The 26424-nt window shown below is 39.7% G+C and overlaps 2 protein-coding genes across 3 annotated transcripts in view; one reads left to right on the forward strand and one right to left on the reverse strand.

The window, feature by feature from the left end:
* Positions 1 to 16039, forward strand: part of XPA (XPA, DNA damage recognition and repair factor) — a 29899-nt gene extending 13860 nt beyond the window's left edge. Inside the window, exons 4-7 of one of the 2 annotated variants that reach the window (XR_006820850.1) lie at positions 1613 to 1778; positions 3448 to 3565; positions 11519 to 13202; positions 15822 to 16039. Coding sequence is in view for 1 of the 2 variants with exons in the window: in XM_046023325.1 (XP_045879281.1) it covers positions 1613 to 1778; positions 3448 to 3565; positions 11519 to 11667 (433 nt within the window). In the remaining variant the exon portion in view is untranslated. Of the gene's footprint in view, positions 1 to 1612; positions 1779 to 3447; positions 3566 to 11518; positions 14530 to 15821 lie in introns of those variants that run through there. The other variant, XM_046023325.1, reaches the window with a different exon arrangement.
* Positions 14666 to 26424, reverse strand: part of NCBP1 (nuclear cap binding protein subunit 1) — a 39257-nt gene continuing 27498 nt past the window's right edge. The window contains exons 16-23 of the mRNA XM_046023318.1: positions 24864 to 24986; positions 23581 to 23683; positions 22673 to 22766; positions 21668 to 21771; positions 19688 to 19802; positions 16748 to 16876; positions 16058 to 16171; positions 14666 to 15189 (exon numbers count right to left, since the gene is read on the reverse strand). Coding sequence (XP_045879274.1) covers positions 15076 to 15189; positions 16058 to 16171; positions 16748 to 16876; positions 19688 to 19802; positions 21668 to 21771; positions 22673 to 22766; positions 23581 to 23683; positions 24864 to 24986 — 896 coding nt within the window. The 3' untranslated portion in view covers positions 14666 to 15075. The remainder of the gene's footprint in view (positions 15190 to 16057; positions 16172 to 16747; positions 16877 to 19687; positions 19803 to 21667; positions 21772 to 22672; positions 22767 to 23580; positions 23684 to 24863; positions 24987 to 26424) is intronic.

The raw sequence follows: 26424 nt of genomic DNA on the forward strand, positions 1-26424 counted from the left end.
CTGTGATGTCCATCTGGCCCAATGTATCATTTAAAGCCTTTATTTCCTTGTTGATCTTTTGTTTAGATGACCTGTCCCTTTAAGTGAGGGGGGTGTTAAAGTCCCCTACTATTATTGTATCATTATTGATGTGTTTCTTTGATTTTGTTAATAATTGGTTTATATAATTGGCTGCTCCCATGTTACGGGCATAGATATTTAAAATTTTTAGATCTTCTTGTTGGACAGACCCTTTAAGTATGGTATAGTGCCCTTCCTTATCTCTTATTATAGTCTTTGGCTTAAAATCTAATTTATCTGATATAAGTATTGCCGCCCCAGCTTTCTTTTGATGTCCTTTAGCATGGTAGATTGTTTTCCATCCCCTCATTTTAAATCTGGAGGTGTTTTTGGGTCTAAAATGAGTTTTTTGTAGATATCCTATCAATGATATATCATATCAATGGGTCTTTTTTTTTAATCCATTTTGATACCCTTGTCTTTTGATTGGGGCCTTTAGACCATTTACATTCAGAGTAACTATTGAAAGATATGAATTTAGTGCCATTGTATTGCCTGTAAGGTGACTGTTACTGTATGTTGTCTCTGTTCCTTTCTGGTCTGTTACTTTTAGGCTCTCTTTGCTTAGAGGACCCCTTTCAATATTTCCTGTAGAGCTGGTTTGGTGTTTGCAGATTCTTCTAATTTTTGTTTGTCCTGGAAGCTTTTTATCTCTCCTTCTATTTTTATGACAGCCTAGCTAGATATAGTATTCTTGGCTGCATATTTTTCTTGTTTAGTTCTCTGAGTATATCATGCCAGTCCTTTCTGGCCTGCTAGGTCTCTGTGGATAGGTCTGCTGCCAATCTAGTATTTCTACTGTTGTAGGTTACAGAGCACTTGTCCTGAGCTGCTTTCAGGATTTTCTCTTTGTCACTGAGACTTGTAAGTTTTACTGTTAGTTGACAGGGTGTGGACCTATTTTTATTGATTTTGAGGGGGTTTCTCTGTGCCTCCTGGATTTTGATGCTTGTTCCCTTTGCCAAATTAGGGAAAGTCTCTGCTATAATTTGCTCCAAAATACCTTCTGTCCCTCTCTCTCTTTCTTCTTCTTCTGGGATCCCAATTACTCTAATATTGTTTTGTCTTATGGTATCACTTATCTCTCGAATTCTTCCCTCGTGGTCCAGGAGTTGTTTGTCTCTCTTTTGCTCAGCTTCTTTATTCTCCGTCATTTAGTCTTCTATATCACCAATTCTCTCTTCTGCCTCATTTATCCTAGCAGTAAGAGCCTCTGTTTTTGATTGCTTAAAAACTTTTTATTTATTTAAGAGAGAGTGAATACACAGAGCAAGTGGGAGAGAACCTGCGTCGAGGGAGAGGGTCAGAGAGAGAGGGACAAGCAGGATCCCAGCCAAGCAAGGAGCCTGATCCAGGGTGGGACTCTATACCAGAACCCTGGGATCATGACCAGAGCGGAAGGCAGATGTTTAATGACTGAGCCACCCAGGAGCCCCGGGAAAAACTATTTTAAAGTAATGTTTTGGCATGCATGCCTCTAGGTTGTTGGACTATTTGAAAACATAGTTTATTTAAAATAACTAATACAGTACTGGACTTAATTTGTTTTCAGAGATGCTGATGATAAACATAAGCTCATAACCAAGACAGAAGCCAAACAAGAGTACCTTCTGAAAGACTGTGATTTAGAGAAAAGAGAGCCGGCTCTTAAATGTATTGTGAAGAAGAACCCTCATCATTCACAATGGGGTGATATGAAACTCTACTTAAAATTACAGGTCTCTGATATGTTATACTCCTTTTAATCCCTCAATCAGGTGAAGTTTTAATGGTAGACTTAGTAGTTTAGTTTAGTTTTGCTTACAGAGTTAAAAAGATTGTTCTCCTTCTGTTCTGTATATGGGTCACAGTCTTAAGTAATGACTTTTCGGTGTGGTACTTCGGGGCAAATACATTAGGTAATGTTACCGGTACAATTTGGGAGCTAAGTTGGGAGTAAAAGTTGGGCCCCATTTTCCTACACACCCATCCTCCACTGAAAATCCTAAAGTTTCAGGAATTTCACAGATTCCTGAAATCTAACTCCACTTGGGAAAATGCTCTTCTGGAACCGTGTCAAGTGTCTCTGTAATTCTCCTGTGTTTCAGAGTAGATCTTCTCAACTTCTGGTCTTGTAGTGGTGTGTGGAGATAGTTACTGCTTAGTGTGAGTGCATTGGGTCAGAGCCTCCCATATCTATCGCAGAAGAGTACAGACATCCTATTTTTGTGCCATTATATAAAAAAAAATTGAGAGGCATTGCTTTACAGCAGGTTGATTGGAAAATACTAGAAAATCCTAGTAGCTTCAAATAAAATTAAGAAACTACATTAAAAGTCAATAAACAACTGGCTTTATATTAAACCTGAGACAACATTAATTAGAAGAATCACCATTATTTTATGTATTATTAAAAATGAAAAAATGTCAACCTAATGCCTTGTTAACACTTGAAGCTTTTATCTTCTTACTAAAATAGTGCCATTAGATTTATCAGTCTTTTTTTTGTTGTTGTTATATATTATGCTTGTGCATACATACATAAGAAATGCAACTACATCAGATTTATTACAATATTCCTAAACTTCTTTGCATTCAGAGTCCAATTCTTCTGAACCACTTTGTGACTCAGCTGTTAAAGCACTGGTGAGCCGGTTGCTGTTACTGCAGCATTTCAGGGATGTTAGAGTGTGGAAAATGTGATGTTTGAGAATTTAGGAAACGCCAGGATATTGTTTGATCATGTCAGGAGGAAATTTGAGTTTGGCTTCCTTGATTGGTATTTTTGTTCCCTAAACATATTGTGAGAGAGGTCCTGAGCACAATTCTTGTGTGTTTGTTAGTCTCCTAAATGTAAATAAATATTATAAAGAGTAAAGATAACTAGAATGCAAGGTTTTTAAGCTAGAATAAAGACTTTAGGTCCTTCAGGTACCAGCTAAGAAAAAAAGTTGACATTCTAAAGATCAGAAGTTAGTATTGGATCAAGGAGGAGAAGAGCAGTAGTGACTGATTCTCTGTGGGGAGAGGTGTCTGGAGATGACCTCATATTCACATAGGCTGTGACTAACTGGTCTGCAGATTTTTTTGAGTGTGACAAAACTCATCTGACCCACTGGCTACTGATACTTCTGTGGATTCATGTGAAAACAGAGAAACAATTACAGTCAGAGCCCAGCTCTTGTACTTACCATCTAATTCAGCATACATTTACGAGGTTCTGTAGGCTTAGATAAAGATGTTATTAGAGTTGTTTCTTAGCATAATTTAAAATCTTCAGAATTTCAAATACTTATAAAATTGCCCTTGAGGGAGATCATGTTTTGGTGTCCATGGATTTAATCATTATGACTTTATAATACTTAACTCTGAATCCTGGCTTATTTAAATCTGAATTCTGTGTTGTAGATTGTGAAGAGGTCTCTTGAAGTTTGGGGTAGTCAGGAAGCATTAGAAGAAGCAAAGGAAGCTCGACAGGAAAACCGAGAGAAAATGAAACAGAAGAAGTTTGATAAGAAAGTAAAAGGTAAGTGGAGGGGTGCCTGGCTGGTTCAGTTAGAGCGTGAGACTCTTGCTCTTGGGGTTGTAAGTCTGAGCCCCACACTGGGTATAGAAATTAGAAATTACTTAAAAAATAAGTTCTTAAAAAAAAAAAAAAAAGAAAAGAAAACGAAAAGGAAGTGGCTACATTGATCTCATGAAAGACTGTGTTTTACTGACTTGCAAAAGGACTTTACTAAATAGTTCTTGTTTAAAGATCTGTCACCAGTAGATTGGAATGTTTTTTCATTCAAAGACAAGACTGAAAGTTTGCCCTCAGACTGAAAGTTTGAGGCTCTCAGTGCAAACTTCAGAGTATTGCGGTTCTAAAAAGCGTGTAAATCCTCCTCTCAGAGTGAATTGTGTGTTTATATAGGAACAATGGTAGAGCAGGGATATATCCTTGGTCGAGGATTCGGCATCTGTTCAATCTTAAATATGATTAACCGGGTTATAAAAATGATATCCACCAGCAAACCTTTCTAATTGCTTAAGATGAAAAAGTCAAGCCTAAGTGTTAGTCCTCTAATTTAGTAGCTCGAAGGAGCCTTCTCATATCAGCAGGTCTAATCGTTCTTCTTTTATATGTGAATAAAAGGTAGAGTGACTTGTTCCATCGGTAGTTATTAGTGAGGTGGGCCTGAAGCGGGCTTTCGTAACCGAAAGTCTGCATTGGTATATTCATTCCTTTGTCCATACGTCTGTCTGTCCATTCCTTTGTCCATCTTTCTCTGTACCTGTCCATCCATCCGTGTATGCCTCTGTGCGTAAGTCTGTCCAGTTATCCATCCGTTCAGCAGGGCCTCCGGTAGTGTCACCAGGCACTGCGCTAGTGTCTGTGCTGGAGGTCGAGCCCATCAGAAGAGAAAGTAAACTTAACCCCCTGTGGGAGTGTGGTCAGTGCTGATAGCGGGCAGCGGGGGCTGGCGTTGGAGCAGCAGGAGCACTCCGTGCTAGACCGCCGAGTCCCTCCATAGCATCTTGCTCAGTAGGCGTCTGTGTTCTTCCATGGGAGTTGTAGAGGCCCGCTGTGGTGTGGGGTGCGTCTGGATGGCATATATCTTATGTATTTACTGGGTTTATATACATCATTTAAAATGAGTGTCTTAGTCATAATAAATTTGCTTATGTGTTTAGGATTTAGAAGAGGTTTTGGAAGGTAGCTCAGATGCGTTAAATATTACAGCAACAAAAATTGTAAGCCTGCCTTGTTTCTTTTTGTGAGGATCTTTTTTCCCTCTTTCCATGACAAGATTGTGTGCAGTGCAGAGAGGTTGGGAAACTGCAAAGAACTTGTAGTAGTCTCCTGCCCAGAGACAAACAGTAGTGACATTTTAATGTCTGTTTTTCTAGTTCTTTTCTACACACAGACTCTTTAAAAATATTTCTTATAAAAATGGAAGCATCGTTGATACGACATTTATCAAAACCCTTATGATAAACATCCTCACATATGTCTTTATCTAAAGTCTAGCGACTTAAGAGGCCAGCTCCTGGGTCAGGAGCAAGTGCACTTCTCTGGCTTGGTTAGATTTCCTGTGGCACACTGTGCCGTCTAGAAGCATTTCATTGAAGAGTCTTCCCCATGTGAGCCACTGCTGTACCGGGTCACTGGAAACCCCGGCAAGGACCAACTGAGGGGCTTTGGAAAGACTTTTTTCAGTTTAGTCCTGTCCTTTAATCTTCCATTAGACTATGTTCACCTGAGGTTTTGCTTCAGCCCTTCCTTCTTCTGGCATCAAGGAGAGCCTTGAGGGGGAAAGTAAGAAGCTTCTTACTGGGCGTGAGAGAGGACTGCAGAGTTGCAGACTCATTACAGACCAGCCTGGGGTTGTCGGTAACTCTAGCTACCTGAATCGCCTCCACTCTTCCCTCTCTGCTGCCCCTGAAGCCACTTCCTGATGGTGTTTTGGTGCAGAATATAGTATATGGATAAAGGCATTAGAAACTGACACCTGCAAAGTGATGAAATACTTCAAAAAGGGGGGTGATCTATAATTTTTCTTTAGATACAATCTCTGTAGTTTGGTCAAGAGGTCATCTGAATGGGGCTAAGTTCCTGTAATTTGACTAACAGTAGAAGATTATAGGATCTGTTTTATACTTTTTTCTATAAGAATTAAGATAACAGTTCTTTTAAGATTTATATAATTTTTATAGGTATTAGAGAAATATAAACTCAAATGTAATTGGCTGTTTTTCTCACTACATTAAACTGCTGCTATTAATTACCAGATAAAACTATGTTTTTTTCTCTTCCTGGAAGAGTTTGAATTTTCCCTGAATTTTTTTGTGGACCCTTAAGACTGGTTTCTTAAATTCAGTTCCTTTCTTGTTGGGATGAAGCATGTCTTTTTGAGGAAATTTTTCTGAGTGGGTGTATTTTCCAAGTTCCTCCAAACCTAAGTGTTTTCCAGTTTCCTTTGCATATGAAAACCTGAGCACGCTCTCAGTTGTAAAAGCATTGTTCCGTTGTCTTATGGTATTTTCTGGTGCAGGGGTCAGTGGGGTACCCTGTTTAATTATGGCTTCTTTTTTTTTTTTTTTTTTTTTTTTTAAAGAGAGAGAGATCACAAGTAGGCAGAGAGGCAGGCAGAGAGAGAGGAGGAAGCAGGCTCCCCGCCAAGCAGAGAGCCCGATGTGGGGCTCGATCCCAGGACCCTGAGACCATGACCTGAGCTGAAGGCAGAGGCTTAACCACTGAGCCACCCAGGTGTTCCCTAATTATGGCTTCTTATTGGTTTACTTCAGAGGTCGGTGAACAAGTTCCAGTTCTCCTGACTAGGCCGCAAAGGGCTGAGAGTGGAGTAGACACTGTAGAGATTAGGAACAAGCAGCTTACCGTGCAGTTTGCTCAGAACAGAGAGAAATAAAAGCAAATCTAAAAGTTTTTTAGTTGAAAAGAAATTGGAACCTGGTTCCTCTGGGTCTTCTGATTTTGATCCACAAAGAACCTGACACAAAGCTTACTTCTTTATGGAAAGGTAAGAGATTACATTTACCTGCTTTGAAAATTGATCTGCTTAGCAGTTGAAGAAAGTACTGGTTTTACTACAGAAAAAATTTAAGTATAAATAGTATAAGGTATTTATAAATATAGGCAAAGTAAAAGGCAAGAATTGTCAGCAAATTCAAGTTATTACAGATCTCTTAGATCCAAGAAGGCAGAAGTAGAAACAAGGGCATCACTGCTATTCCGTTTAACTGAATTTCAAAGAATGCACTACATGCTGCCTTTGATCTGGATGAGAACTCTCATTTGGTGCAAATACATAGAATGTTTTGGGCTTGCATACCTCTCCACAAATAAGGTGGAGATGAGGCTTTTCTTTAAAGTTAGACTCCGTTTCCTCTTACTTAGTACTGATAGAGGCAAGCCTTCTAAAAAATGGAAAATAATTCTTCATTGTTACTATGTACTTTTCCTCCCAAAAGGGTGGGTAAGAAAAGCCCACTTTAGAGTTCCTGCTAAGTGTGTGGACATTTTACATTCTGGGCCTGTGGTTCTATTTATGACCATTTTTGGGCTTCTCTCAGCGGAGTTTGAAGGACACAGTTCCATGTTCCTTTGCTTCAGTGTTTGGAGGAGGACAAGATAAGATCAAAGCTTCATGTTATTTGGATATTTCCTTGTGACTTTTCCTCTAGTTAACAAGGAGCACCCTATGTCACAATTTCTGCTCTTCCATCAAGTATATAAAAATGTTTGGTCCTCCTCAGCTAGTTCTCCTGTAAGTTACCTCCTAAATAGTATTGGGCTTCTTTGAATACAAGCCGTCTTTTTTACAAAAGTGTAGGATACAGTGAAATAGAAGAACTAAAGGAGAAGAAGCTATATCTGTTTAAAAAGACTGACTTAATGTGATATGATTATAACTAGAACTGAAAAACTACTATAACTTAGAAGAAAGTTAAATAATGTTGCTGGATACAGGATAAATATCTATAAAACAACCTTTCAAAAAAAAAGGCAAATAAAATACACATTTCAGAGTGGCATAAACTAAATTTTTCATTGAAACAAGGATTTAAAGGGAAACTTCTTCAGGTAAAAATAACATCTATCTGAAGATATCCATAGCAAGACTATGGTGAATATTTTTATGCATTTCCAGAGAGGTAGTCCACAGCTTTCTGTGCTGTGAAATTCTAGGCCTGTAGGACTAGGAGGTTATAACCTGGTACCTGTTTTGTTCTCCAGTTCAGCTAGGCTTTCAGTGCTGCCTGGCATGGTGCCCCCTCCTTGTTCCCCGGGCTCCTTAGCTCTCCCAGGGGCCTAGTGAGGCTCTCCTACCCTTCTAGGTTCTGACTTTTCTGTCTCCCTCTTCCCACTCAGCAGTAGGTGGTTACCTCTACTTTCTGGAAGTTTTAAGTTGCTTAAATAAAGTAATGTAAAAACTTAATCTTCATTTAAAAAATTTTGATTTCACTAGATGTTGTTGGCATTTTGCCACATTTGTTTATGCGTGCGCACGCACACACACACACAATGTTGACCCATTAGCGTTGCCTGAGGACATTGTAGTGAATATTTCAACGTGTTATTTCCTGTAAACAATGGCATTCTGTGTAACTGAAAAGCAGTGTCAAACTCAGTAAAGTTAATATAATGCTGTTGTCTAGTATGTCCCAGACATTCAGTCATTCTGATGTCCTTCACAGCTTTTTAGTTGTTGGATCTAAGGGCCAATCAAGGGTGGTGCCTATCTACTCTTTTAGGTCCTCAGTGGTTTTCTTTTTGGACTATTGACATTTTTGGAGACTGCCAACAATTTGTAACCTAAATGGCCCCCATTTTTTAGGTTCATTAGCAGCTTATTTTCACACAGTTAGATTGTGGGTATTTTTGGTAGGAGTCCTTTCCTGGTGATGTGTCCATGTGTGTCATGTCGGGAGACACATGTGGTCAGCTGAAAGGGGATCTTCTGTTTGCTAGTGTGGTTGGGGCGGTGTCTGCTAGATTTGTCCGTTGTCCAGGTGCCCTTTCCCCATTATAATTACGAGAAAATCTGTGGGGTGGGCTCTTTAGTACTGGGTGAGCATCTCCTTCCTTAAGTCTCACTCCTGGGTTTTAGCACATGGCATGACTCTTGTTTTTACTAGGCTGGATATAAATGGTGACTTCCTATTTCTGTTATTCATATAATTATTATCTGGCTTCTTTCAGTATTAAGTCATTTTCATGGATTCTTATTCTCAAATCAGTGTTACAGTCCATTCCTGCTATTTTGAGACTCAAATGGTCTCAAATTTGGCCCCTTCAAGCTAACTCCTTTTTAAGTTTTTATTTGGAAATAAGTTCAAAAAGTTCCAGAAGATTGCAAAGATAAGTATAGTATAGAGGATACAGTGGTTGTATCCTTTCCCCAGAGTGATCTGCAGCAGCCTTTCTGCCATTTTATTATTGGTATGGATTCATGAATTCCTGTTCTTCTCCATGGCTTTTTGATTCATTTCTGTCCTCATTTTTGTGTTAAGATTGAGATTTGGGCCGAAAAGAATCTTTAAGCAAGCTCCTCTGTCCTTTTGCCATGTCTTGTCAAGGACTTCTGCTTTCTAGCACAAAACATGTATATTATCTGTATTTTTATGTCTGCCCCATATATGTTATAAATTAACATCTTGAGTTCACACTCATATACCCAGTTCTAATCTAGGATTTTAGAATTCATTCTCATTTTTCCCCCTTATTTGTAACCCCCTTCTCTGACAGTGAGAGACCTGATTTGCACTATCTGTAGTTATTTGATTGATGCCCCTGTACGTAATTTCCCCTCACTATTGCTAGCAGCCTTCACCGTAGGGAGCTCCTCGCTTTTCTTGGTCACCCCCTTCCCTACCACAGATGCCTGCTTTACTTGCTCCACTTAATGGCTTTTGGGACTAGATTGTTCAGGAAGGGAAAGAAGGCAAGAAAATCATCAACATACCAGTATTTTAGTACTTCCTTATCTTCTAGCACAAGTTTTTCCAGGAGTGTCTAGTAAATACTAAAGATACGGCTTTATTTCTTGTCATTATTCTTGATACACTAGCTGAAGGATGGGAAGAAAAAGCCATCAAATCAGTAAAAACCTTATGTACAATTATGACCAATTATGGATAGTAAACTAGATTTTGTTGTCAGTATTCTAGTGTTAAGCAAATAGCTCTCTTCTTTCGCTTCCTGAGTTCACATAATGCTCAAGTTAGAGTTAGTGTTTAGCAGTGACCAGGTTGCAGTCAGATTTTGAGAGCGTTTTCTCGGCGGAGTAAAGGAAAAGCAGATGGGATACCTTGTATCGGAACAGATTTGGAGGGGAGCTATTGGAACTCAAACAGGAGACCTCTTCTTGTCATTGACTGAAACCATGAGGCATCTGTGCTAGTCAGCACGTGATTTCATTTTTTATTTAGAAATACCTTAAGGTTAAAAAAAAAAAAGGGATAGGACATTTTAGGTATGTCTAGAAAAAACTGCCACCTTCAGAATGTGACAGAATATAGGAATACAGATTGTTTGGATGAAGACGATTTTCCCCCTAGTTTGGAAACTGTCTGGAGGTGTGTATGCTGAAGCCTGAAAACAGTGGTCTGAGATCGGGCCTTCTCACAGCAGAGGTGGGGAAGGGCAGCATAGCTTTTGTGGTTAACAGGAACGTGAGCTAGACCACGCCTTCACCATCAGCTAGCGGTTTGATATTAGGCAAAACGAATGTAACTTCTTTGGGCCTTGGTTTTCTCATCTGTTAAAATTAGGATGGTAGTTGTACTTTTCTCAAAGGATTGTAAGGATTAAATGTGTTTATAGATAAAGTGCTTAGAACAGTGCCTGGTACATAGCACTCCCATCTGTTTATCCTTAAGATATAATAAGGGCCGAAATACAAAGGTTCAAGTATTTTGATACTACTTATAAATCTAGAGAATTAAAGAAAATGTGTGATCGCTTGGTGTACAGTGGTTTTTACGGTTGAGATTATGTAACGTACTCTTCCTTAGGTAATGTGCTGTCCAAGCTGGGCTTGATGGATCACTGGTCAGAATAAAAAAATGTAAATGACTCGTGTTGCTTTCTGTTCATTAAACCAGAAATTGAAGTTATTAGCTTGTTAATTTCCACTTAACACCAAGCATTTGGTTCCTTCAGGTAATGCAGTGTGAACTTTCTACATGTGATTGGCTTAGTTACTTTTCAAAGCATCCAACAGGGTTTTTTTGTTTTTTTAATGACATTTTAACATGATACAATGGAAAAGTTCTAAGCTCTGGAATAGATGACTTGAGGTCACATGCTATTTTTGTTCCATTTCCCTGCCTGTAAAATAAGTAAAAAAACCCACAAAAAACAAACAAACAAAAAAAAACAAAAGAAAAACTGTCCTTCTTTCCAGTTCTTAATTGGCTTTGATTCTTATATTTAGGTTGTACTTTGCAATAATTGGGAATCCCTCTCCTAAAATATTGCTCTCATTTTATAAGGAACTGAATGGACTTCAGGCAGTTGCTCTAGGATGAAACACCAGCATAATAGCAGACTTCTTGGCTTTCTAGTTCTCTTGCGGGCAAAGCTTGGCCTGCCTCTTATAGAAGCGGCCTCTAATGTACGGGACTTTGAAATGGGTCTTGTCCTGAATTATCCAGCTGACTGACCCCCCGCCCTTTCCTGCTGTGGCATCATTTTTCTTAGCTACTTGAACAAATCCCATTTTTTGAAATCCTTTTACTCTTCTGAATTTTTTGTTTTACTGTCCCTCTAACCCACTTACCCCATTTCTCTATCTCTCATTTCACATGGCTCCAACAGTAATTTCACAGACCAAGCTGGCTAAGGTTATAAAATCAATTTTGATTTGTTATAAAATTAATGTAAACCATATCTGGTTTACATTACACCTTGATGGATTTGGGTTTCAGCTGAATAGCATCACTGAAAAACGGCTTTTATTTATTTTCTTAGAATTACGGCGAGCGATAAGAAGCAGCGTGTGGAAAAGGGAGACAGTTGCTCATCAGCATGAGTATGGACCAGAGGAAAACCTAGAGGAGGACCTGTATCGGAAGACTTGTACCATGTGTGGCCATGAGCTGACCTATGAGAAGATGTGACATAAGTTATTCACAGATGAATGGGACAGTCATGTAAATAACGCTTTGGAAGAAATATATATGTTATGGCTTCAGTTTCCAGTCTGGTTGTGGGCAAATACTGGGTCGGTCTGTGATTGCTTTTCTCTATAGCAGGGATTAGAGCCAAGGGGTGGAATAGGTTCAAAAGTTAGCTTGGAGCTAAAGTTGAGAAATACACCGAACCAAACCCTAGGTTGGAACAGGAGGAAGAACTTTTGATAAGGGCAACTGAAGTGAATTCTTCTAGGAAACAACAGGGACAGTAATAGATCCTGCGCCCCAGAGGCTAGCCAGGTCTTCTAGACCCTGTCTCCACATGAGGGAGTGGGGAGCTATTGTTGGACAACGCCTGACAGCAGGAATTGAGTCATGGCAGTCCGATCATGTTTTCGGTATCTTTGTGGTTTATTACCATAAGCCCTAACGTCCTTGTTGAGGTAGCCCTTTTTAAATCTGGATTAAAATGGAAAAACAGCCACATTGTCTTCTTGATCAGAAAAGGTACTAAGTATCCTAACATGGTAACATTTTACAGAGCACTTACTGGACCAGGCGGGTGTGATGTAAAATGGCTTACACGTATTTTCATTTAATCCTAGGAGGGAAGATAATTTATTTCACACTTCTAAAGGAAGTGATACTACAACCTGACATCACCTCAGACATCTGGAACAAGATCAGTCACTTTTGCCTGTCTTGTCAAAAGATCACAAGGTAGTTACAGCTAGTAAGAGGATTTGTGCTTGGATCTATGCAAGATATGTGTATATATATATCTAGATATCTATATGTATATATACACAAACAAAACCTGTTAAAATTAAACTGGATATTTTCAAGTTGTTCTTTGACATGGCTTTTTTAGTCCTGTTGCTACAAATAGAAAAAATAGGAAGTTTATATGTAAAGAAAGATGTATCATCTTCCTCTCTAGATCAGCTCTCCTGGAGATGATGCTTGAAGGAAGGCAAATCTAAACTAGTCCAACTCAAATAGACTTTTGAGACTGTAATTACGAATCGTTCTCTAAGAATTCAACATAGAAATGTTTACTGTATTAGGCCAGTGTTGATATGTGTATTTTTTTTAAGTGTGCCATGCTAATTACTGACTGGTTCAGAATGGGCAGCAAGATGTTCCTGGTACCACAAAAAAGCTTCCAGCTTGATGTTAACAGAGTAATGAGGGGGTCTAGGTAGCTGTATTAACCGCATGGGCAATAAAAAGCCGTTGAATCCAGGAACTTAGGTTCAAATTCTCTTTTAAAGCTGTGGGCGTTGGGTAGGTTACTTCGTGGGAGTATTTTGATCAGATGTGCACAATCATCTCGCAGAGAACGGTTGTGAGGATTAAAGATGGTCAGTCTGTGGCATGTGGCACTTGAGCACGTAACCTCATCAGGACGTACAGTACTCGATTTGTCTGGTTTCCCGTATGCTTCCATGCACGTTTTCGTCACTGGAAGAGGATCCCGGTATCCAGAGAATACTGACAGCACAATGTATTCTACCCAGGTTGGCAAGTTTTTTCCTCCTTTCTCATTTTTAGGTATAATGACAGATTAGTAAAATTATATAACAAACTGTTAAATACTTTCCAGGAGGAGCAAGCAAACTTATTTTCATATGAACCACTGCCTGAATTATTCCTGGAAGGGAGATTGAGAATCAAGGAAAACAAAGCATGTGTTGACTTTGACAAAGGAAATGTTAAATGGCACTGATAGAGTATTTAACAGAATACTGATTTCTTTGTGAGGTAGGGTAGTGAGCTGCCATTCTTTTGTCTGTATGAGCTGCTTGTGTGGGGAAAGCAGCTGCTGAATGTTTTTGCTCTTATGCCTTTTTTTGAAATTCAGCTTCGTTTTTTCCATAAACTTAGCTGCCAAACTGTACAAGAGCAGGGTCCCATCAGTGAATTCTTGTAAGAAGCAACATTACACGTGAAGAGAGGATCCAAGAGAAAAATTCCTCTAGACTTGGGATCCAGCAGGTATACCAGCCGAACTGCAGGTACGCTGGGCTAGGGAAGGCTACAGGACAGTGTAGGGTCAAAGTTACCAGAGCCATAAATGGTTATTGTTTTGGCCTCTTGAGGACAAGAGCCATGTCTAACTAATTACTGTTTGTGGGAAGGAGGAACAGCATAACCAAAAGAATATTTAGACAAGAACCTGGGTGTTAGTCCCTTTCCTGCTGGTAACTTGCATTATTTGTTTAAATGGTTGGTATTTAAAAATTCTAGGAATTCTTCTCTCTTGAGTAGACTATATTCTATAGCTACTAAATGTGGGGTAAACCAAAGAAACCGGATAATACGAAAAATGCTAATGCATGCCTCTGAAATTTATGATGCAGTAAGTTAACAATACCTGTGTTGCACACATGCCCAGGAATACTACTTACCAGTTGTGGGGTTGTTGATAAATTTTTAAGTTTAGTGAAGTCTTAAAATGCTAGCGATCTGCAATGTCAGGGAATCCCGTAGACGTGATTATTTCATGTGCGTGCTTATCTGAGCTAAGCTTTAATACCCTATAGGGAACAGGCTCAAGAATTAGTAATTACTTGGACCAAGTTCTTTAGAAACAAAGTCCAAACCTACATAGAATTCCAAGTACAGTTTTAGCTAGTCTAGCTACTTCTGTTGCCAGTTCAACGTGTACTTCCCTAGTGGACCTTGGACAAATCTGAGACTAGAGGAGATGACCAGATGGCTCCAAGGTCATGGTTCCCACAGCTGCCTACACACTGGACAGCACCAAGGGAGGCTTTAGAATGATGGCTGGCTCCATTTCACCCCCAGAGATTGTGGTTTAATTTAGAAAATAACTGAAGAATTTGGGTAGTGCTACTCTGAATAACATTCATTAGTATTACTTAAAATACTTTAGAGAAAGAATTCCAAATGAGGTAAGTACACCTTCAATAAGAAAGCGATTTTTAAGTAGACTGAGATAAATCATGAAATACCAAAGTTTAAAAAACATTTAGTTTTATTTCAGCCATATCAGGTTATCCATGAGCTGTGAGAAGCTATGCTACTTGATAGTAAACCCACCAGTTCTATATACTACTTTGTAAGCTGGACCTCTAGTGTTCACATACCTCAAATCACTTATCTTTTGTGCCTTAAGGAAAAAAAAATACCAGAAAAGTTGTATCTGTCACATATATAATACATCCTATGGTCATTGTCACATAGTCGGGAATTTTTGCTTTGTAGGGGCCATTGAAGGTAACCAATGCTCTATTCTTCACCGTCCTTCTCCCTCCCCCCCTTTAATAAGTAGATGCTACAAGAAAGCAAGCATTCAAACCATCAAAAAATAAGACAAATTATTTTGAGATATTTTTAAAAAATCTTGACAAGGGAATAAAAGGACCCTTAGGCCTGTAGGGCACAGAACTGCTGGAACACAGCCAGGATATGTGGGTCTAACTCGGCAGTGAAGAGTAGGTTCTCCAGGGTCACCATGTATTGCTGGATTATTTGGTGATGCTGTGGACACAGAAAAGGGGAGGTTTAGGTCAGGAAAAAGACCACTTGAGCAGCCTGTCCCTGTTGTGGAATGAATGGGAAGGGGTAGGAGAAAAAAGTGGTTATGCTTGATAGGAAGAATGGGCTCCTGAAAAGCCCCAATGTTAAAATGTAGAGGGGGAAAAAAAAAGGCAGGGAGGATGTTCAATAACTTAGAAACAAAGTAGCCAGAACTGGATTTGAATGTAAACATAATTCATGCTTCAGAGCAGCTTTCCAGACCAGGCGCAGCTGGGTTCCTACTGATGAGGACAAGACAGTAGGACTCTTAAAAGGGAGCCCAGACAGGGACTGGCCTAAGATTAAAAACAACCCAGGAAAGAGGATTAAAACTATGGCTGCTGAAACATGAGAAAAGATACTTTGCAGTAATTTCCTTTTACTGGTTAGACATTTAAAATTTTCTTTTAGAAAAACATAAGAGATCACTGGCTAATTCTCTACTAACTATTCCACAAAACAAGAAACCCAAACTTCGTTTTATCTGTCAAAAATAAACAGCTCATCTGTCTCACTGAAAATCCGACTTGTTGAGGCTATGTGGGGGGTGGGGGAGGTCAGAAAATGAAAATTTCTTCTATCTGTGCCTGTAGGACTCGCACATACAGAGACTTCTACAGGCCTAGAGAACAGCAATTCCTAAATCGGAGTGCTGGAGGACCCATTCGAGCCTAAATATTCTGATGAGCCATTGCAGGAACAAATGGACAGTAAAAGGGCCTTACAGGTACTATAAAACCCCCTGACAAATCTGACCGTTTTTTAAAATGGAAAATTCTTGGGGCTGAGAACAGTGATGTTTATTATCTAATCAGAGTTTCCCACAAACCTGTAAGAAGATCTGCTGGAGCCTCTCTATACAGTTCTTGTACCACGGGGTTAATACGCTGGTCCCATCAGTCTCGCATCGTACTAAGTGCTCGGTCAAGATCATGATAAAACGCTGGAAAGGGGGTACAAAGTTAAAGCAGTGTTACAGGAAGAATTTTTCTACTTCAGAAAACAATCACATTTTTGACCAAGAGACCTCAAAGGCATTCCTGTTCCACTTGGTCTTCCTGATATGTATCACCAACTTTCCTAAGTCAATACATGCTGTCAGTCTAGAAACACAGTGCTAACATGAGTGTATCCTTTTTTTTCCGTACATGAACAGCTTTAATATCTAGATTACTATGCTTTTCTCAGCATCTGTTTTTAAGGACCTAATCAGAAATGTAGGTATAAAATGATCAACAATTGGGAGTAACTGGATAGTAGGTATAAAATGATCAGCAATTGGGAATAACTGGATAGAGAGCATCCTCGCACAGTCTGAGAAATGGTCCTGGAAGAACGCTAGGTGAATACCATAGACTGGGGGGTACACAGGGTTACCTTCAAGGAGTGAACTTTTACTTCCTTTGTAAACTTTTGTATTTTGAAGTTTTATAAATGATTTTTATGTGATTAAAAAAAATGAAATCTAAAGAAATGTATAGACTTTTTTTTAACCTATCATTGTCCCAAGCCAAGATACCTGGAATATGACAAGGAAGAGGTTCTTCTGTTCACTCTGAGCAGATTCCACTTTTTCTTGCAGTCTTTCTATTTGCTCCTCCAGAGCCCCATCTTTCCTATCACTGCTTCTGTCATCATCATCACTTCGCTGCAGGAGGCACAGGAACAAAAGGAAAATGCCATTTTGAATTCCAGTATGCTAAACCTCATCAAGGAAGGGCAAGGCTGTTCTTGTGTCTGGTCGAGGCCACTTGGAAGGCTGGTATTCTAAGGTGAAAGTACTCCGCTCCCCTAAATGCACACACATACCCCCAGTTTCCAGGCCAGGGAAGCTTCGGAGCAACTGTCTTGGATGACAGCAGGTGGGCATGTCTGCACTCCCAGCGGAAGTGAGTTATAAGACAACCCATTCAGGGAGGAAGTGTGTGTCACGTTTTTCTTCCATTCAAAATGAAAACAGCTTTAATTAATAAGGTCTACGGAAAATGTGGATTCTTGTTATTCACCATCGTTATGTTTATGCATTTGCTGTGAACCCTGAACCACTGCTTAGGGAAGGACAGGGTTAGGTTCTTGGGAGCCTTGTGGCTTGTATCTGTCACCTGATCGATATGTAACCTTATGTGTGTTTCTGTTTGAAGATCTCTTAATATGTTTTAAAAATAATTATAAACATAGTTCTTTATACTCAAACACTGCCTGAGAAGGACTGAACGTCTTCCAGACCCTGAGTAATGGGACCGTAAGTCTCTGGCTTTCAGCCTCACAAGAATGTCTTACGAATCCACAAACTGAGCTGCTCTGCACAGCACTACAGCTGTCACCTGAACACTTGATGGAAGAGCCTCAGGGACAGATCAGTGAATTCCCTTTTTCTGGATATGAGGATGTTGATTTTGAACCCTGAACTCTGGCGATCAGCACTGTCCCTGCCAGCCAAATGAAGCTCATCTGACCCATGTACTTTTACCATCAGACACACCACAGCCTTCTTGCACTTAAACGCTAGACAGCATTTCAACCCTATGCTTCAGGGCCATTTTCAACAGTGAAGTCACCAAAAAAAGCTCAGATGTGGCACTAAATACACCCTGAAAAGGATACTTTCTTAAAACAGCATGAGACCTGAAACAAGAAGGCAGAGTACTGCCTTGTTTGACCTTATCTGAGAACAAGCCCACTGGACCACACGAACTTTTCACTGCTCTGCCCATGTCTGAATGACTGGGAAAGCACTATGAGTATAGATTTTGAGGGCACAAATTTTACTAAGTTTGCAAAAACAGAACCTACAAATAATGATAGACAGTATATTCTTTTAACTCTGCCACTGCTCATTCAATAAAATTGATGGCCAGTGAAAAGAGCAACTGTGCTTTCCAGTCCCATACATTGCTCTATGATCCTTTCAACAGGAACCCCAGAGAGATAGCTCGCCAGGCCTGCATACAGCTTGAGAACCTGCTCATCCCTGCAATGATTCAGAAATGGCTCCGACTACATATAATAACTCAAAGCAGACTGGCAGTGACAGGCTCAAAGACATCCCTGTTAAGCTTTAATAACTCCCTTCCAGCTCACCCTGAAGAACTTAGAACACTCACAGGTGCTGTCTTTTGTGACTTTCCCAGTAGGTGGCTGAGCCAGAACCTGACTCCAGGGATCTTATGTACCAAGGTCCTTTGGGCCTTTGAGAAAGAAGGCAGGCATCACCAGCCCTGGAAAGCCTATTTCCTTCTAGATAACATGCTGTTGATAAGGCCCCATCTGTGATGGTCTTCTCCCTTTTTAGCAAAATTATCAAAGCCCCCCTCTGTTTTTATGGAATTCTGCTTTTATCTCTAACAGCACCTGTTATGGGGTCTGCCTTATTTTTTTGTAGACAACTGGGTAGATGCTGGTTTTTTCCTAACAGCACACTAAGGTTAGGTTCTTAGTACTACTACTTGGTAGACCTTTCTGTAGGGACGGAAATGTTACATCAGTCTGTCCTGCCCATCATAGTAGCCACTAGCCATACATAACTATTGAGCACTTGAAATGGCGTTGGGGTGACTAAAGAATTTAAAATTGCATTTCATTTTAATTAACTTAGTTACATGTAGTTAGCAGTTACTGTGTTGGACATCACTGATCTAGAGAACAGTGTGACATGAAGGAAAGGCCCTGAGACTTGACAGGCCTGGGTCAGATCCTAAGCTATGTCATTTACTAACCATGCAAGCTTAAGCAAGTTACTTAAGTTCTCCGAGCCTCAATTTGGACATGCATAAAATGGGGATGACACCATTTACCTTGCAGTATTTTAAGTCTGTCAATGTGTGTTTATATGTGATACATACATGTATGTATGTATGTATGTATGCATGGAGACTAGCACTTGAAACTGCTATATGTTCATGTACGTCATTAAATTTGTTTCCACCCACTCTGGTAAATATGCTGGGACAACACTGGAAAATACTGTTAGGAAAAATACGAGTAATACTATTCTGTAAAATCGTGGAATGCAGCTCACTGCTTCCACCCAAAATGGCGAACCATACTTAGGGATATGAGAAGGATTCTCTAAACCGGGGAATGATGGCCCATCCCTCCCCACAGTACAGGGGAAGAGGTACACAGTCTTCTCCCTGTCCCCTCTTGCACCAGAAACTCTTATTAGAGAAATACAAGTGTCCTCTTTCCTTCTCTGCCTTCCCCTCTGGGAAGGGCAAACAAGCTGATCCAGAAAGAACAACAGAAAGGCAAGATTTGTGGTTTCCTTCCAGGTTCATCACAGTGTAGCCGCAGGGAGCAGCACACCCCCAGGTCCATCCTCTCCCTCTACTTCTACAACAGTCTGTGTAATCTGGCCTCAGAAAAAAAGAAGTTCCTATCAAGGTAATGAACTTTGAATATTTTTAAGAGTTTCTGGCATATTTTCTTTGACCATTTACGAATCGACATAAAGACTTACCCGTTTGTGTTGCCTTGCGAGTTTTTCTTTCGCCTCTTCCAGCTCTTTCTGGATTTTGAGAACATGTTTGTTCATCTTACGAATCGTGGAATGCAAGATTTCCCAAACGAATAATCTTAAAATAACATAGTGTTTAGTTACTGTATGTTCAAGTACACTTAAGAGAAAATAAGATCTCTCAGCTTTTATAACCTACTCATGCTGAAGGTCTTATTTAGTAGGCAGAATTGGTCCTATTTCTCCAGCAATACTTAAAAATTTTTTTGTATTATAGATTGTGCAAACATCTGTCTCTACCCATTAGACTCAGGTAAGCTTTCTGAAGGCAGTACTGGGTCCTTGTTGTTTTTATTTCCATCCCCTACTAGACATGCATAAAAGGTATGTGTATGTACTCAATGAAGTGAAATGGCAAACCAGAAAAAGTATATATATACATTAAAAACAAAAATGTATTTTTTCTCTCTTCTAAATTTAAACATTATGTATTGGTTGTCTCAAAATGGAAACCTAATCTGAGGCTCATTTTACATGCTTTAAGCTACTTAACTATAGCATATATTCAGCCAATTCTCTGGAACGTTTAAGAAACTTACTGGTTCACAATAGCTATCAACTGCCGGACTTTCAAGAATGAAAATGGTTCTGTATCCACAAACTGCTCAAGCATGGTCACCTTGTAGGTGCTTTAAAATGTTTATTGCATAAATGGTTTATTTTTTGAAGCAATCTCTTAACTATATCTGTCTATGAACTAGTTCTTCCTAACCCCAAGATACAGCGCAGAAGAGGACTTTCCTCTAAACATTTTGACTTGGATGAGGACAGTTTCAGTGCAAGATAATAAGTCAGCCAGTCATCAAACCCAGTCCAGAGCATTAGTGGACAGGGCGTAAGAGCAGAATACTTCAGCTCTGGAAGGGGTGGTCAGGGAATGCTTTGCCGAGTTAGGAATCCTTGAGCTTAGGGTTCAAGAACTGCTGGAGCTTTTGAGCCCGTTACCCATTCAAGAATGCCCGTGTTTGAATTCTGACTCTGCACTTAGTTGTGACTTTGGACAAACTACTTGAACACTGCAGCACTTTCCTGTTTTGTACAATATAGATACTATAACCCCTCTATAGTGTGGGGTGAGGATAATGGCTACCAAATAACCTGGGCGATCAATTTTCTGAGAGTTTGCAAATATGAGAAATGTCATCTTCATTTATGAATGCCAACCTGGCTGATACGGTAACTTTAGATAAACCCTTCCACCCTAACAATTAAGTTCATAGCCTAGACCAGTGTCCTCTGCAATACCAAATACAATGAAGAGGATAAAGGCTTTTTTGATCTTTATAAGCACTATTCCTTTATTTCCTGTTTTGAGACAACTCCTACTGTTCCAGTCCCAATCAGTTTGAAAGCCTATGAACTCACCTCATGAGTAAGAACCAAACTTAATGAAAAGTCTCTTCCTGTAGGGCAAATGGGTCTAGAATCAATCTTTTGCATTAAATCTAGATTTTTTGTGACCTGAGGTGAGACACCCTACCTTCCCCACAGGCACTCAGGTGCCCATCAGACTTCCCCTTAGTCCCTCTGTGATGTGTCCTTATTCCACCTGACTTTGGTTTCGCATAGCTCCTGGAATACACTCAGTTCCCCAGTTGCGCTGGAACTCTTCCCTATATCCCACTGTCTAGCTCAGACCTTGACATACAACCTGATCTTCCCTCCCAAGTCTGGATCCTTTATCAGCAATTCTACTTGTCTGGCTGGGTCCTGATTCGATTTACATGTGTGTCCTTAAGAGATACGGCAAAATTGCCTGACTGTGTATTTACACTGTCCAGGAATCTTTGCCAAGTCCAGTCCTATCAGATCGGACCATCAGTACATTAATGATGTTTGAACCAGAATTTGGAGCTCATGTACGAGACCAAATATAAGTCAATTCTTAAAGAATACAAACTTTGTAAAATAATCCACACTTACCTAGTAAAGTCTCGAGACAGTTCTGAAGAGAAGATCCAATTTGCCACTGCAGCACAGTCAACAATCTGTGTACGGATCATCTTATCTACTAGTACAGCAATCATCTACAATGAGAAAACAGCTACTAGGGTAAATCACATATATATGGAATCCCACCCATGCTACAAAACCAAAATAGAAAGTCTGAAATTCATTTTCAGCAGTTATGGAACAGATCAATTTGATCATTGGGTCTTAAACTTTATTCTGCATTCTGCTTGGCTCCAATACTTACTATAAGACAGCAAGAGAACTATAATGCCAGTAAAGATGGAGCAAAAAGAAAAACTTAGTGGTAACACCTAAAATTTTTTGAAAATATTAGAGAATACCAAAATATATAAACTCAGTTGAATCCTTAAATTAAAAAATCTAAGGATGTTTTATTATAAAGTGTTAATATATTCAATTTATTTTAATGCCTCTTTAAAACCTACAGTATGAAAACAGTAACTTGAGTTTTGAGAAATCCGGAGCTTGTTTGTAGAAATTGGGTAGACTTGACAACCATTTCCTTACCCAAGTGGTACACTCTTTTTTATTTATTTATTTATTTATTTATTTGACAGAGAGAAATCACAACTAGGCAGAGAGGCAGGCAGAGAGGCAGGCAGAGAGAGAGGAGGAATCAGGCTCCCCGCAGAGCGGAGAGCCCGATGCGGGGCTCGATCTCAGGACCCTGAGATCATGACCCGAGCTGAAGGCAGAGGCTTTAACCCACTGAGCCACCCAGGCACCCCGTGGTACACTCTTCTAAACAAGCATTCTTACTACATATTTAAAAAATGTGTTGAGATATTATAGTCCAAAACCAAATCATATACTTGCTCTTTAATGAATTAATCAAATACCATGATTTCTACAGCCTTAAAAAAACAGACTCAAATTTCATGTTTTAAAACAATGGTATTAATTGCCTTATCTTTATACAATCAGAGCCTCAACATGTCTAATTAGAATTTTTACCTGTGGATGGTTCCTCCAGACCTCAAACATAACTCTCAGAACATGTAACTTTCCTTCATCACTCTCAGCTAGGGTTTTGAAGACTTCATGAAACCTTTTGACAGTGGGGGTAAAAAACACCACATAAAAACTTATTCATTAAGGATTTTAAGTTTTTCAAAACTTTTTTGATGCTACTCAATTTACAGTGTAATACATAAATACAAAATAACTGAATGTTAACCATTAAGGAAATAAAGAGTATGATTAGGAATTTATGGTTTGTATGAAGTTTGCCACAAATCTAATTTTCGATACACCACTGTTAGCCTAGGAGTATAGTTAACTGTGTATCTAAGACTAGGTGAGGCTAATGAACCGTCTCCAAACACAGGTGAAGTATCCTGCCTGCACTTTCTGTGGGAACCCTGCAATAGAGACTCGAAGTTGAGACGGCTAAGCAGCCCAGTTTCTCTGCTCAGCTGGAGGAGTATCTGTATGCTCTCCCTGCTTCTGCATTGTCTGAGGAGTTAGAAAGCTCTGTCTTCAGTAACAACCTTTGGGTCACTCCCCAAAATGTAGCTGGCTCTATTTCTGCTTACCTTCCTCTAGGAAGATGTTTAGACAGGGTGGGAGCTTCTTGATGATACATAGGATTGTCCTATATGGACCCAGGTTTCTCACTAGTTTCTCTAAAAGTCTACCTGAAAATAGGTACCTGCCATGTATATAGCAAACTGTCCATACGGACTGACAGGAGCCAAACAGGATGGTAGTACTACAAACCAGAACTGCTGTATTAAAGTATATGATGATACTATTAAGATCTTCATATTCAACAATTTTAGCTAAAAATTACTATACCACTGGTATACACCAAGCAACATTCCAAACCCTCAAAACAGAGTACGTGTTCTTGTCACACTTACTTTGCAAGAGCACTAAAGGAGTGGCTGAATGATTTGGCTGCCAAGTGTAGCAGAGTCTGTACAAAGACCTCGATTTTCAAAGGGTTAAAGCTGAATCCTTCATCTGAAAAATATTCCACAGTAAGAAAGCTAGAAAATCTAAGTATAGCAAGTCCTTGGTCCGTCACCTAGAGTGCGAAATGGATGGCATGCTCACATTCAGGCATTAAGTCAGATGCGTCAGTCATGTCTCTGCATACTGATGAAGCAATAAAAGACCACTGCTGATTTCAAATACTCAAAATATAAAACTAAGCATAATCTTAATTCTTAGTTTTTTGGGATTGTTTCCCTAATTCTTTTATATGATCCATTTCTTTTACAAATACAACATAAACTTTTTTATATCTCTCTGTATGGTGGCAAAATAATATATTAATAACAAATTCAGTAAACACTTAACAGTTAAGTCTTAAGATGTCTGACAACGTCTGAATTTATGACCATCATTCCAACATCTGCTTTCTAAATATATCTTCTATCATAATATGAATTTCTTAGAAAAATCCAAACAAAATCCTAGTAATAAGTAACCCAAGGGCCATTCATGTTTTATTTTGATTAAGTCATTTACTATGCATGTGTCCTTATGCACAGATTTAACAAAATTTTTTTCCCCGAAATGTCACCTAGTTGTCCCAGTAGACTTTTTACCTGTTTTACTGATTTGTCTCTTCTGGTGCCAGTATCACATTATTCTAGCTACTGCAGTTTTCATGATATCTTTTAATACATGATAAGGCAAGTCCCTCTCATCATTTTTTGACTTGTTCATTTACTGATTCAGGTAAACTTACAAATCATTTTGCCTATTTTGCCATTCTTGCCCAGAGAAAAACCTAGGGTTAGGGTTGGAATTACACGGTACATACTCAGTATGTGTTAAACATTCTTATTATAATTGTTTAAAAACTGGTGAAAAACCCAACTTTATAATTCACTAAGTCCTCCCATTCTGGAACCTCTCTAAAGTGAAAACGGGAAATGTTTAAAAATTTCTAAATGGTAACAGCGTATTTTACGTTGTGTTTAGTTTCTAAACTGAACGTCAGCTATCATAGGGAGGTGAGGGTCTCATATTACATAAGGGAGAAAGTAGCTGGGTTCTAGGAACCGCGGACACTGAGCAGGCCTTTGGTTAGGAGCCTCTGTTGAGACTTCAGAGGAGCTCACATTCTGCCTTCTCTCTATGCTGTAAGCTGGCCTGTGCATAGCTCCCCTGAAGAAGTACTCAATCCTCTTACCGTCGTCATCCTCCTGGTTAGGATTTGGCACATCTTTCAGAATGCTGAAGATTTCATCATTGGTTGCTTTACTTTTAAAGGCAACAGCTAAACAGAGGGCAACTGAGTGTCCAGGAAGAGAATCTAAGCACAGAATGGGGAAGAGGGTAGATCAAGTTTTAAGACTGTTCTTGTAAATAGTTAAATAACTAAGAAACTTCCATGACTGTCCTTTGACAGTCCTCAAATCCCTAGGCTTTTATTAAGCCAAACAGCTGACACTCGAAGTATTTCTTTCATTTTGGCCAGTGCCCCTTCTTCCTCCTTTTCCCTAAGACAGTGAAAAATAAGTCTGAGTCTGAACAGGGGAAGACTGTCAGTTTGATAGGTTTTTTGCTTTTGTCTTTTGCTGAGGCCATACACTTGCATCTGTATAAGCCAGATGCTCATAGTATTAAATACATGGAGTCACAGCCTATTAGTTATCTGTTGAGTCCTTAATTGTATAAAATTTTGCACTAATATATACTGTATGGCATCACCAGGGCAACTGCAAATCTTAACATAAGGCAGACAAAGGGGTAACAAGTAAAATAACAATTCTGACATAGAACAGGAGTTGCTAAGCATTTTGAATAAAGTCAGTTATAATAGGTCACATGTGCTGTGTAGCTTTTCTTTGGAAGTGGGAGAGAAAATAAGTGGAGAAACAGAAAATCCCGTCACTAAAGGGTCTACATTGTATTAGAGAACCAAGACAGTCACCAAAAAAGTAGCCAGAGCAACATAGAACTGGCTTGCTAAAGGTTAGTATTCACTGGAGAGGAGCTTGGGCCAGACCCTAGAGAGAGTACAGGATCTAAAGAGAGAAAGGGCTTTCCAGACTTAGGTTAATGGCACAAATAAAGGCAAAACCGAGAACTGTGAGCCCAGAATAAATAAAAGAGGAAATGGCCTGGCTGGAGCAGGGGTCCACTTGGGAAGAAGTGACAAATGACACAGTAGGGACAACTGTTAGGAGGGCTTTAACTATTAGGCTCAGCTGCTTCTATGGGGAAAAAAGAAAGCTCAACATTCAACGAAAGTCTGAGCTCTTGCTATCAAAGACGACCTTATGGTTCTCTGGGCCAGTAAAAGGCAGAGCTCAGAACTCTGCACGTGCACGTGCTGCTGCATCAATTTTGCTCTTGCAGGAAAGCACAGTGGGATGGATGTGAGTTGGGGCTCTACCACTCGGAAGCCATTTCACTCTGGCTTCACCTCTTTGAAGAGATTCTTCATTGTAAAACTGGTATAATAAACGCACTAATTCTCAGAGCTGCCTCAAGGATTAAGTGGCATAGTGACGAAGGAAATGTACTCAGCATTGGGACCAACGGAGTTCACTTTAAGGAAAACAGGTGTAGTGTGAGGGGGAGGTGGAGAACCAGGGGCGCAGGAGAAGGCAAGGGAGGGGAGTGAGTTTCAAGATGTAGGAACTGCCACGCACCATGAAGTGGGAGGCTCACGGAGGAGCCAGATGCAGTGCCATCTGCGAAGACGACCGTGGAAAACCTCCGCACCCAACTCTCTACCAGCAATC

This window comes from Meles meles, chromosome 11, assembly GCF_922984935.1.
Source record: "Meles meles chromosome 11, mMelMel3.1 paternal haplotype, whole genome shotgun sequence".
Lineage (NCBI taxonomy): Eukaryota > Metazoa > Chordata > Mammalia > Carnivora > Mustelidae > Meles > Meles meles.